The following is a 12,823-nucleotide window of genomic DNA, read 5'->3' on the forward strand; positions in this document are numbered from 1 at the left end:
CCTACCACAAAAATGTGAGACTTGGTCCGCTCAGCAAAGAAGGAGCAAAATGCCGGGCCCTAGCTGCTCACACACCACATCCAGAGATTGATACACTGCAAGCAGCAGAATTACGTACAATTTACAGAGGCGTAGTAAAATTAGACAGAAACCTTACACAGTTCATAATGCGAACACTTACAATTCAACCTGAAAGGATTACGCAAGCTGGTCAATCTCAAATGACTATGACAAATATCAGCCCACAAACACTGAACACTATTATGGGAAGGATGCCCACCAAATGGGAGCAAATGCCGTTCTGGATAGCATAGAAAATAGTACAGCTTGAAGCAATAGTCCCCCATACGGGTGCACAGGAAAAACACAGAAAACTAACAATTTTCTTGCCAATAGGAATAGCTCCCCGATAGAGGATTGTACCATTTGGGGTATAGTTTTTGCTGCCGTTTATACCAGAACTCTTGGTAACCCCTCAATAGAAGTCATACCAGATGTATTAGGCAATTTTGCCCAGATATTCGCAATTATGTTAGGTAACACAAAAGGGATGGCAGCAGCGGTGGCTATATATGGTGCAATGAGGTTATATCATGCTCAATGATTACACCCATTGTTGTTTTCTTCCCAGCGTACAAAACGTGGCTTCTGGAACAGGGTAACTTGGAAAAGAGATACAGCATCAACTAATTTCCTAATGATTGTTCAACGCATTGATGACATTTCCAACATTTAATAAACTTTAATTGAAATCGTTAAATGACTGAGTCTCTTGAGTTTTCGAATTGGTCTTTCCACAGGGATTGTGTTGGAGATATACAGCTCCTAAATGGATGGCTGAAATAGTCAAATTATTTACAACACATCAGGTTCAGCTATAACTGTTTTGCATTGCAGCAGCAGAGTGATTAATCTGTGTGATTTTGGCTCGTTCGAATATCTTTAGGAGATTCGGACTCCTTGCTGCCATTCTGTATTTTTACAGTAGGGTACTAAGGGTAATTTATTTGAACCTCATTTCAAATGTATAAGTTGGTTACTAATTCCTAGTCCTCATTAGGTAGGTAACATTGGCACCCTAGAGTCTTTCACTTCTCAATGCGATGAGCAAGATCTATCGGAGGACCAAGTGAAGGAGAGAAAATAAACAGTTGATGTTATATGACGATTATTTGAGGCCAGTGGGAGTAGAGAGAGAAAACACTGCAACAAAAGCAAGCACAATATCTGGTGAGTCACGCCTCTTCCTGCACCTTTGCCTTGGAGATTGAGGACTGGCAGAGGGAGGGGATGAGCAGAGAAAGTCCCAGAGTTCCTTTTGAGTAAGTGGACGCACTGTAGAGCTCAGGGCCCATACGAAACACATGGTACAAAGCAGTTTGCTCTACTTAAAACTATTATGACTTTTTTGAGTGTTTTTGTTTGGCAAAAGATTTTACAGGGCTGGTCAGAAATGGTTAAAGTTTTATAGAGGGTCAGCTGCAAAAAACACATCTGTTTGAAATCCTAGAAGCACCGTGGCACAGAGCTCATCTTCAGCACCTCGATGTATGTCCATTCAAATTCAGGATAGGAACCAACCACGTACCCGATGGTGAGTTTTTGTTAAATTAGAGTGCTATCTAATCATGCTTTTCTTAATCTTTTACAGTTATTTTTCTATATGTTGCAGTGTTTGGGTATCCAGCTGCATTTTTTCTTTCTTATTTCAATTCATGTTCTAACTTGGTCACGTTGAGGCATTTCACGTCATGGACTGGTTTATAGTCTGGAGTGTAATACAGCGCAAATAAGAATGTTTAAGTGTTACTGTTGGGGAAAGTGTTTAAAGGAATTACTAAACAAGTTATATCTTTCAATTCAATTGTTCAAATAAAACAGATTAATAAAAAATAAATAATCATCCGCTTGTAGCTTGGAAGGAGCACTGCTTGCTCCGAGCATCCACAACAAATGCTAACAGACACAGAAAATAATCTATGAGACAGAACTCCTCTAGGGTGAACGTCACTGATTAATGAGATAAGACAAATGTTTTCAGACACTGGCACTAGCAAAGGTTGAGCAAATTCTAGTACTGTCAGGTCAGTAGAAAAGAACGGCAGCGAGCTACCGAGGGGAACTGTGGGGTTGCAGGTGGAGCTCTGTAACAAGCCCCTTAGTGGGGAAGGAGAATACAAACACGTTACATGTCTACAGAAGCACTGGTGTTCACAGCTGAATAGGAATAGAAATAAAAAGCAGTCAATCTAATCAATGCTTCAATTAATGCAAATGGAAGCCACAATGACAAGAGAGTAGCATGCACCCAAAGAAATGCAAATGGGATGAATTGTCATCACCCGATTTTAAATATATGAAGTCGCTCGTTTACAAATACATGGCACCTACTACAAGTTTTTCATATTCAAGATTCCCCCGGACATATAATATACAATACCGCTTTAACCTGGCTTTACATATTTGCCTACGGTCAAGTACATTGTCAATAAGCACACCTTAAACCCAAAGTACTGGAGACACACACAAGCAACAAGGACACCTAAATAAAGTCAAAGGAATAATCATGTGACAGAGACAAATGGATTGCCTATGGTATTTTGGTTACGTTCTTGTTTAGTAGTGTTCAATCGTTTTCATGTCATGTCCCTTTCTTTTCAACTTCTCTCACTAAGAAGTCAACAAACCTAGCACTTAACAGTAGGTATTCAACGCATACAAAAGGAAACAAGCTTACTTTAAAAAACAAAAAACAGAATATGCCCTCTAGAATTACCTGCTGGTCAGCTGATGCACGTTGTTGAAGTATCTCATGGCTTACAGAGCCTTTTTTGGGTTGTATTCTCCCGGGCGGAGGTGGGATAACACCAGAGTAAGAAGTTTGGCTATCAGAATCCGAAGAGTACATATGTCTGGATTCCTGGTCATTCTTTGATACAACAAATCTGGGTAAAGGGAGGTCCTTTACTGTAAAAGGAAAAAAGTGTCAAACGTCGACTGAAATTAATTTGTACAGGTTTATGCAGCACAAGCGTAGCCCTTTGGCATGAGTGCTTTACAAAGGATCAGAAATGAGTTACAGAAAAAACAGACATGATTATTACATACATCGTACGAAATGATGAAACTAATTGCAACCAATAAGCAGAGACACAAAAGATTGCCAATAAATTAAGAAAGACAGCAGCACAGATGGACATATGATGATGAAAATCAAGAAATTGGGAGCCATCAGCTGCTCAGTATCAGAATAGCCTAACAGTTCGGGACAGTGAGGATGGGAAGTATATGAAGTATCTAAAGGGACCAATTTACGGTTAAGTGACAGTTAAGATTTGGATGTTGGAGGAGCACAAAGTTCTCAATCAAAATATCTGAGGATTTTAGGCTCAATTTTAAAAGTTCTTAAACAGGGATTAGTATGTCACTGTCAGAGAAGGACTGCTTTATACACAATTCTTTTTTTTTTAAAGTAGGAGGCTCACGGAGAAGGGAATTTGTATTACACAGACCTTGTTGGAGACCAGATATTTCAATTTTACAGTCTAATAGCAGGGTGTGGACAAGTCTAAAGTGCTGACTGATACAGGTCATCTTAAACTGTGCCCATGAATCAGTGGGACTCCATGGTACAGTTATAAAAACAGGAGTGAAGGGATAAAACATTTGCAACCAGGTAGATAGCAAACAGTCTTAGGACCACAGCTGAAAGGGGGGGCTCTTGGCCTTAGCAAACATGTTCCAATAGGTATATATCCATGTCAGCCTTACTTGCTAGAGCATTAATGTCAATCATTTTGGTACGGTCTCCTTTTTTATGTTGGTCAACATTTTTACACAGACTAAAATTGAACATAACTGGGATAGGACTATAGTCGGAGAAATCTACTAGGGTAGATCAGCGATAAGTAGGAAATCCTTCATGGTGTTGATGTAGAGTACAGAGACTTTGAAAAGTGAAGGTGCTTGGCAGTGTGGAAGAAGACCATCCTCCACAACTCTAACCATCCTGTCTGTCTACATGCTTACATTGGCAAATGGAGTAAAACGGAGGGGAAAGGAGGTCCAAAAAATTATGTGGTGTCTTTGAGACCAGGATATCCCAGTTGTGGTTAACAATAGTACCAGAAACCTCTAAACAAAGCTTTACTGCTGACTGGTAGTTAACCGGCCGAGAATACAGAAAGGAGCTGCTGGTTTTGGATAAGGGAGTTAATTAGGTTAGTAGGAACTTGGACAAGGTTACTTTGCTTCATCTTTGTGGGTAGCTGAGGATTATGAGGTGATCTGTGATCAATGATGTGGAAATGGAATTCACCAGGAGCTTGAAATCTACCTGATTGGGTTCTAAATTTCGGTCTTGAGTGGTGTACGTAAATCCGATCTCAAATTTTTCAGTTAGTTGTCAATTAATGGTACTCATTGGACAGCTAATGTGGTGTTTTAGCCAACCTAATTTCCAACCCTCCTATCGGTGGAGAAAGATTCATCAGTGCATCATTATCTCTGTGGTAAAGGCTTCAGATTGTGTAACTGAAAAAGGCCCAGTAAAGTTAGAGCAGTAAGGGGAGTAAGCTTATAATAAATTGCTACTACGCTTGCACTGCAACAGAAGCGAAAGGACAACAAAGGGTAGGTGGAGGTGGGGAAGCAAACGGACAAGGTGGAGGTGGGGAAGCAAGAACAACGAGGGGAGGTGGGCAGACAGGAAGCAAGAATGGCAATTTAAAGAGATTGACAAAGAGAACGATGAAAGAGGGAAAGCTACATGAGAGCAACAGGTCAGAAACACACTCACTCTTGCAGAGTACTAAAAGAAATAAGCAGCATCTGGAAAGTGAGCAGTGGACGGACACAAGAAATGTGCTTATCCCTCCCTGGAGAAATGACACAAGAAGAGGAAGAAAAGCCTACAGAAGTGGACAAATAAGAAGAAAGCACTTGAGGGTGACAATGAAGCTAACAAATGGTAAGCAATCGGCAGCCTTTAAGCCCACTGTAAACTAACATAAGGTCTTACAACATACAGTGTATGCACTGTCTTACGTGCGGCCTAATCTCTGCAGATTAGGCCAGAGAAGAGCCAGACTATGATTTTACAGGCAATGTAGTCAAGGATATGATCTCTGAGGAAACTGCTTTCTAGCAAATGAAGAAATAAGACCTAAATCTTCCACAGGGATTTTCTAAGCTTTTCCAGAACTTCAAACTAGTCACCTTGAAGATTACAACCAAATTATTATCGAATGCTTCAGGATACAAGATAGTAAATGCACAAATGTTCAATTAGGAAGTAGCACCCTCCTGTTGCTCAGAGAGCAATAGTTATTCCTTTCTTTAAAGGTGTTGTAGTCAGGTGAAGGTGGTTCAAATAATAGATGTGCCTTTTCCAAATGGAGCTATTAAGGTCATGCATACCCTGAATAAAGCATACTGATATTTCCTAGAGCAAAAAACAGACAAAGCTACTCCCAGCTGGAAGTCTGGACCAAACAACATTTTGAGCTATTTTCTTATTTTTCTGTGGAATTTGTTGAAATTTATGGTAATGCACTTTCTGGTGGATAGTATGTACCTACAGATTCCTCATCTTGTCAGTCTCCTTATGTACCAGACTAGATAAGGAATACTTCTCTGCAAGTGCTACTGGGTGCTGGTGGATGGCACCATAGGCCTCTATCGCAACAAAATCCAACCCCCAAAGGATGTGGCAACATCGAGCTGCATATTTACGACAGACCTATGCAGAGGTACGTTTAATCATCTGCTTTTCTGCACCATCAGACAGAGAGCACCATCAGTAGATTTGTAAAACGACATTGTGCACCTCAAGTCCCTAAAAGTCAACTCCATATGTTGGAGAGAAGAGCAGGGAGCAAGGAATCTGCAGTTAGATAGTATCAAGGAGAACACGTTTAGCAATGTATTGTTTTGATGGATGCTTCTACCTGAAAATTCCTCACCTTGTGAATCAACACCAAAGTAATACCCCTTCTATGGAGGTGGCACGGAGGAGTGGACTTTACACCAGTAAGTTCTGCACAACTGAGCAGGAACATGGCTGCCTCACTGATGTCCAAAACCGGAACATATAGAGCCAAAGCAGATGTTGCGATCTTTTCTATGGTGAAATGAGCCATAAGGCCTGCAGGAGTGCCCTTTCTAACCAACATATAACACATTTTGATGTAGAGGTCAATCAACCCAGACAATGTTAGCTTTTGGACTGATTTTCCCTACTTCATACTGGAGAATTCAAAAAATATTTGATGATCCATATTTAGTCCTATCAATATAAAAAACAAGAGGACGCCTAGGATCCAACCAGTGAAGTAATTCTTCCTCCTTCAATGATTGTCAAGGAGAAAGAAATGCTGCGAGTATGATGAACTGGATGGTGACATCACCTTCAGAAGAAATCATACATGGGTCCCAAGCACCTGTTTATCAGGGAAAAACTGCCATGCAGAGACTAAAATGACATAACCTACAACTTGCTAATGCAACACATGAAAGTGATTACAATAAACACTCAAAAGTACAATTGTGAAGAGGCACGAAGGAAGCACACATTAAGAAGGTCAAACCAAGTTAGCGTCCTACTGTGGCATAACAAAGGAAGCAGGAGGAAAGGTATGCACACGCCCCTTTATGAAATATATCAACAAGTGACTTAAATGAAGACGGCTGTTGTGGTAAGCAATATAAGGACAAAACGGCTAACAAAGAACCCTTAATTGCACACGCAGCAAACCTTGCCGAGCAAAAGATAATAACAGTCACAATACAAGCAAATTTATTTGTAGAGGGTCAACTTGCTTTTCCTCACACCAGGTAACAAGCTTTGCCCAACATACAGAAAACACAGATTTTGTGAAGGATAACAGGCAGTTGGATTGAGATATTCCACCTCTGGTGGAAGAGTAAAGCCTTTCAAGTTGGTTCCTGTCAATCGCCACAAATGGGATTGTGGAGGTTCGGGTGAAAGACCCTGCTTTGTTCTTGAGACAGCAGATCCTCGAAAAAAGGTTGTCAAAGTGGATGACAAAAACACAGATTCAAGAGTTCATAGTACCACACCCTAAGAGCTCAATCCAGAGCCATCAGAATGAACTATCCTCAGTACACTTGTCTTTCTTCAAGACCCACAGAATCCACATCAGAGATGGCAAGATATTAAGTAATCCCACTGAAGACCAAACAAGAGGAAACCTCAACGAGGAAACACCTGGTCGCCAAATTCAGGGAAGTGCATATTTTGAGATGTAGCAACTAGATTTACTTAGGGGATGGCCCCACCAGGTGAAGATATCCCAAACCACCTATGGGGCAGACCCCTCTCATGGTCTATAAAATAGCGGCTGCTGAGCTCATCAGCCCAATGGTGAGGGACCCTTCCAGGTGACTGACCATCATGGAAGTCCCTTGAATAGCCATAATCTGCAGAAAAAGAGCAGGAGAAAAAGAGCTTGTTGAAGCATCCTATGGCAGTTGTGTTCTGTCGGCACCTTTTTCGCATTGCCCCCGATGTAATACTTTTAGGGGAAAATAAATTGCCAACACCTACAGAAGATAGATATGAAGGAGCTGCTTTATTGTGGACCAGTGGCCTCTGATGTCTACAATATTCATGTGACTTCCACAGCCTAGGGATAATGCATCTAGCACCAATACAAGTTCTGGATGTGGCAAGATGAACAACCTGCTGCAAGTCAGGTGGGCATTCAACACCCACTATTGAAGGTCCTCAGGCACTTCATCAAAAAACCAGATGTTGTCCAAAAGGCACCCCAGGTACTGGAGGCAAAGGTTCCACAGTAGAGATCACGTATAACAGGCATGAGCAGGATGCATGAAACCAGGAGCCCTATTGTCTCACAAACACCAAGGCCAGAACAGAAGCTCTCATCCGAAATATCAGGATTATATACTGAAAGTACTGGACTAGTTAAAATGGGAATTGGCCTTTACACCACTGTGTTTAGAATGGCTCCCTATAAAGGTAATTCTCTGTACGAGCCAAAGATGGGGTATTCGCTGCTGTTGTCAGAAGTTATCCTAGAATAGATGAGGCGAGCTCACCTTCAGAAGCCAGTCATCAAGGTACAGAAATATCTCCATCACCGACCTGCGAAGAAGGGCCACAACCACAGACATCACTTTTGTGAACACCCAAGGACACGCAGTAAAGTCAAAGGGTGGGGGGATACATTTTTAGTGGACTAGCCCCACTACAGGAGTGGAGGTACTACCCCACAGGCGGCAAGACCAGTATGTGGAAGTATACATCCTGCAAATTTCGGGACACTATCCAGTCTTTGATGTCCAAGGCCAACAAGACCTGGTCAAACATCAAAATCTTTAATTTTACATGCTTGAGGAAGCAGTTCAAGGGCTCTTCTTGGGCACAAGAAGTGCTAGGAGCAATACCCTGAGCCTTTTCTCCTCCTCTGGCACAAGCTTGATTATGCCCATGTCCAGTAACATTTGCACTTCCCGGAACAAAATATCAGCACAGAATGCCAATAGTTGGGCAAATATTGTGGAACATGTGGAGGAATGGAACATCAGCTGGGGAAGCAATACTGAAGGCTGCCCCCTACCAGCCTCCACAGGTCATTGGAGGAAAAACCAATGAGGTTTGGCAGTGGCATCAGTCGATGAGCAAGAAAAGGACAGCTGCCTCTTCCACCACTTGTACCACTGGAGAGAAAATAGCTGACTGGATTGCTGAACTTATTGCAACAACTGCCTCGGGCGATAAGAAGAGACGCGAATATCAAGGGAATTTTCAGTATTGCTGGTAGAACTGGTGAGCAGGGAAGCAGCACAAAGAACAAACCACAGCTCTGCTGTCCTACAAGACCTCGAGGGCCGAATCTGCCTTCATTCCAAATAGCTGGGTTCCACCAAATGGCATGTACATAAATAAAACTAGGACATTCCTGGAAAATTCAGTGGCATGTATCCATTTGTGCCAACCAACAACCACACTGGTACGCATAGCCCAAGCTACAGACTTCCTAGAGTCAAGATCACACTAGATCTCGGGACAGCACAAGGGAAATCACATTCAGCGACAGCCTGGCTGAAGAGAAGACACTATTTCCCAGAGCATCTATCCTTTTTATTTCCCATCCAGTGGAGCAGCTAGGTTAACATTTGGGCTATCCTTGCTCCAAAATGTCAGCACAACAAGACTTTCCTTAGTAGGGTACTCTAACAGGAAGTTTGATAACATGCGGTCAGCCTATGTTGACATACACTTGATCTTTTTTCAGGCAGACCAAAGAAATCTAGGCAAGGCCGCCATAACAGACTCAGTTAAGGCTTCCTCAAACAGCAGCAGCAACAGCTCCGAAGTTAAAAGCCCAGGCTGTAAAACCTTAGTTTAGGAAGGGAGTGCTGGGTCTAAGAAAACGCTTTTGTCATATGTTGAGCGACTCTTTCCATAACGTTGCTTGTTTTGTACCAGCCCCCGAGTTGCAGCGGTGGTAGCTAGAATACTTATTACAATAAAAATAGATGTAAACCATAGAATAGCTTGGGTTTCTACTGTAGGCAATTGTGAGTCCCTCACCTACGTGGCAGGAAGCATTTTCCTCCAAGGAGTCCAAGAACAAATTAAACTATGTTTCAGACGGAATGTACTGAGGAGAGTAAGAAATGGTCCACCTCCTCTGTCACCTTCTTTAAGGGAAACATTTTCCAAACCTTCATTGCCATGAGAGCCTGTGTTAAAGCATTCCTCCATCCACCTGCGGAACGAGTTACTTACCTTCGGTAACAATGTATCTGATAGAGACATAGTCTGGCCGCAGATTCCTTAACTTAGAATATCCTCAGGCGTCAGACTGGATCCAGAAAACTTTACGCAGCAGCACCACTGTGTGCCGGCGCCGCACAACTCCGCCCCGACGTCGTCCACGGACAGGACGTCAGGTGAGCCATATATGTCCCTCCCGGCACGCTGACGTCTGTTTTCTTCAGAGAAACTTTTCAGCGTCACAACACGGAGTCACCACCAAAAACTGTGAGAATATGGGAAGTGTGCAAAAAGGATGAAAAAGAAATTGAAAGGTGAAAAAACAGCACCATGAAGGACAGCGCCAGGCACTGGATATTGAAAAGTAGAAAAAAGAAGAGCAGAGCACCTCTCTGAAAAACAACCCTACAAAGTGAAGGCCAAATCACCGTTAGAGGGAGATGAGGATGTGAAAAAACAGTCTGGCAGACAACCGAAAGTTCACGTCCATAATGTATAACTGTGAAGCACAACAAGTCTGGAACACGGGGTTAAGGGTAACTCACCACAAGACGTCACCAGAGAGAGAGAGATACTAACCCCAATAAGAGACCCATAGAATGTGGCAGAGCCAATAGACTCGAACCAATGGGTCACCAGGTTGGTGAAAGACCCCAAGGCGAGGGGGAATGGGAGAGCGGGGTGGGGGGAAAAAACTTGAAAGATTTCACACCACACAATCCAGGCCGAGGGCTGGAAAGAACACATGACATATGAGCATACCGCCCAATCCAGAGAATGGGCTGAGTAGCAATGAAAATAGATGAAGCATTCTGTGTTGAAATGAAAAGAAATGTCACCATGCCAAAGGGCAAGCCACCTAGAGGGGGAGAGTACAGAAAGCCCACCCTGAAAAGGTCCTCGCAGAACGGGGGGGACGGGCGGTTGTTAAGGAATTTGCGGCTAGACTATTTCTCTACCAGATACATTTTTACTGAATAGATACCAAAGCCATACCGGAGAGGAGGCGGGTCTGCGATTGAACCACTAAGTTCCAGAGAGAACTTAGCCCTCAATAATGTGACCAAAACTGCTGTCAAGCATGTGATGAAGCACAGTGGGGACAGCAATGTCAACGCAGTTAACTGCTACACCATGAAGCTCTGGAGAGAGCGGAGAACAATGAAAGGCAAACTACCAAAAGCCGGCAAGAATAGCACGAAAAGCATTTTCCTCCATGGAGTCCAAGAACAAATTACACTATGTTTCAGACGGAATGTACTGAGGAGAGTAAGAAATGGTCCACCACCTCTGCCACCTTCTTTAGGAAGAACATTTTCCAAACCTTCATTGCCATGAAAGCCTGTGTTAAAGCATTCCTCTATCCACCTGTAGAACGAGTTACTTACCTTCGGTAACAATGCATCTGGTAGAGACATAGTCTAGCCGCAGATTCCTTAACTTAGAATATCCCCAGGCGTTAGACTGGATCCAGAAAACTTTACGCAGCAGCACCTCTGCGCGCCGGGGGGCGGCGCCGCACGACTCCGCCCCAACATCGTCCACGACGTCATCGGAGCCATACATGCTCCTCTCAGCGCGTGGACGTCAGTTTTCCTCAGAGAAACTTTTCCGCGTCACAACACGGAGCCACCACCAAAAACTGTGAGAACATGGAAATAGTGTGCAAAAAGGATGAAAAAGAAACTGATAGGTGAAAAAACAGCACCATAAAGGAGAGTGGCAGGCGCAGGATATTGAAAAATAGAAAAAAGAAGAGCAGAGCACCGCTCTGAAAAACAACCCTACAAAGTGAAGGCCAAATCACATTTAGAGGGAGATGAGGATGTGAAAAAACAGGAAAATCCCTTTTGTGTATATCGAGCTGAGAGAGGGAAAGCCCAGAGCCAGAATGCAGGTACTGGAGCAAGAGTTCACAACTTCGAAGGGGAAGATGAACCAAGAGTAGGGCCTGATTAATCCGCAGGATCCGAGGTGTAGACAGAAAGCAAAAGGAGATTACCTGCAACCAGGCAAAACAGTGGAAAAAACACTGCACCTGCAAGATACATGGTGCAACGGCAGCCAAAGGCAGACTCCTGCCCAGCAAGTGCCGGTATGTGACAAGAAAACGTATACTAGATATGCTGGAGTTAACAGGAATCTCATGACACCACCAGAAGTGAAACAGAACCTAGGGTTGTTTGAAAGATCCACCAGATGCAATACATTGCTGGATGCAAAACCCAGAGGGATGGCAACCGGTATAACAGATATCGCATACCGGCCAAGTATGTAGAATAGTGAAAGAAGCACTGTTCAAGCTTCAGCAACTAGACTCAAATGACAACACTGGCAAGCAACCAATCAATGGCCAGAAGGTCGGTAGTAAAAGGAAGACACGCCAAGACACAGGCGGTCTGTTACAACCAGCAAAAGGCTAAGGGCACACAGCCTAGCGTCAAGGTAGGAGCGACACTAAGATATCTAAGCATACCGGAAGGCACCTAAGCACATTGTGTGGTTAGGGACCACACGAAAACAGGAAAGACCTCCTGCAGGGCAACGTGAGCAACTCAGAAGCGCACAACTTGAAGAGGGTAATGGCCCAAAAGGGACCCCGGGCAGCCGGGCACCACATAGCGGTGGTGGCACAAGCCGACCGAGCCAGGGTCCACGGACACCGCATGAAGGAAAGAACCCACATGCAACCTCTGTGTAAGACAGAGCAGATCCAGAATAGAAAGAAAGAGGCTAGATAAGGTAATAAGCAACATCCACCCCTCGCCCGGGAGGAACCACGGTCTGCTGCAAGCTAGGTTGGGGAGAACCAGGCACGACAGTGGAAAAAGTGAAGCTCAATGTAAGTGCCCTGGACCACAAAAAGCAAATATTCGGAAGAAATACGCCCCATGAAAGATTACAGTAAGATCCAGGCAGAAGTGTGAAAACACCTGTGCAGGGCAGCAGGAGATGTGGAAAAAAACGATGCAGAAGAAGCGGTGAGAAAACCAGGCCACATACAGCAGAGATATCAATGCCAATGTAGGACCTTGGAGGACGAGCCCAATAAGGACT

General features: G+C 43.6%; 1 protein-coding gene across 11 annotated transcripts in view; it reads right to left on the reverse strand.

Annotated features, from left to right (window-relative positions):
- REPS1 (RALBP1 associated Eps domain containing 1) overlaps positions 1–12,823 on the reverse strand; it is a 1,025,500-nt gene that overhangs the window by 780,578 nt on the left and 232,099 nt on the right. For all 11 annotated transcript variants that reach the window (XM_078649357.1, XM_078649363.1, XM_078649362.1 and 8 more), the window contains exon 3: positions 2,777–2,967. In XM_078649357.1, coding sequence (XP_078505483.1) covers positions 2,777–2,967 — 191 coding nt within the window. The remainder of the gene's footprint in view (positions 1–2,776; positions 2,968–12,823) is intronic.

Source organism: Lissotriton helveticus, chromosome 6 (genome assembly GCF_964261635.1).
Source record: "Lissotriton helveticus chromosome 6, aLisHel1.1, whole genome shotgun sequence".
NCBI lineage: Eukaryota > Metazoa > Chordata > Amphibia > Caudata > Salamandridae > Lissotriton > Lissotriton helveticus.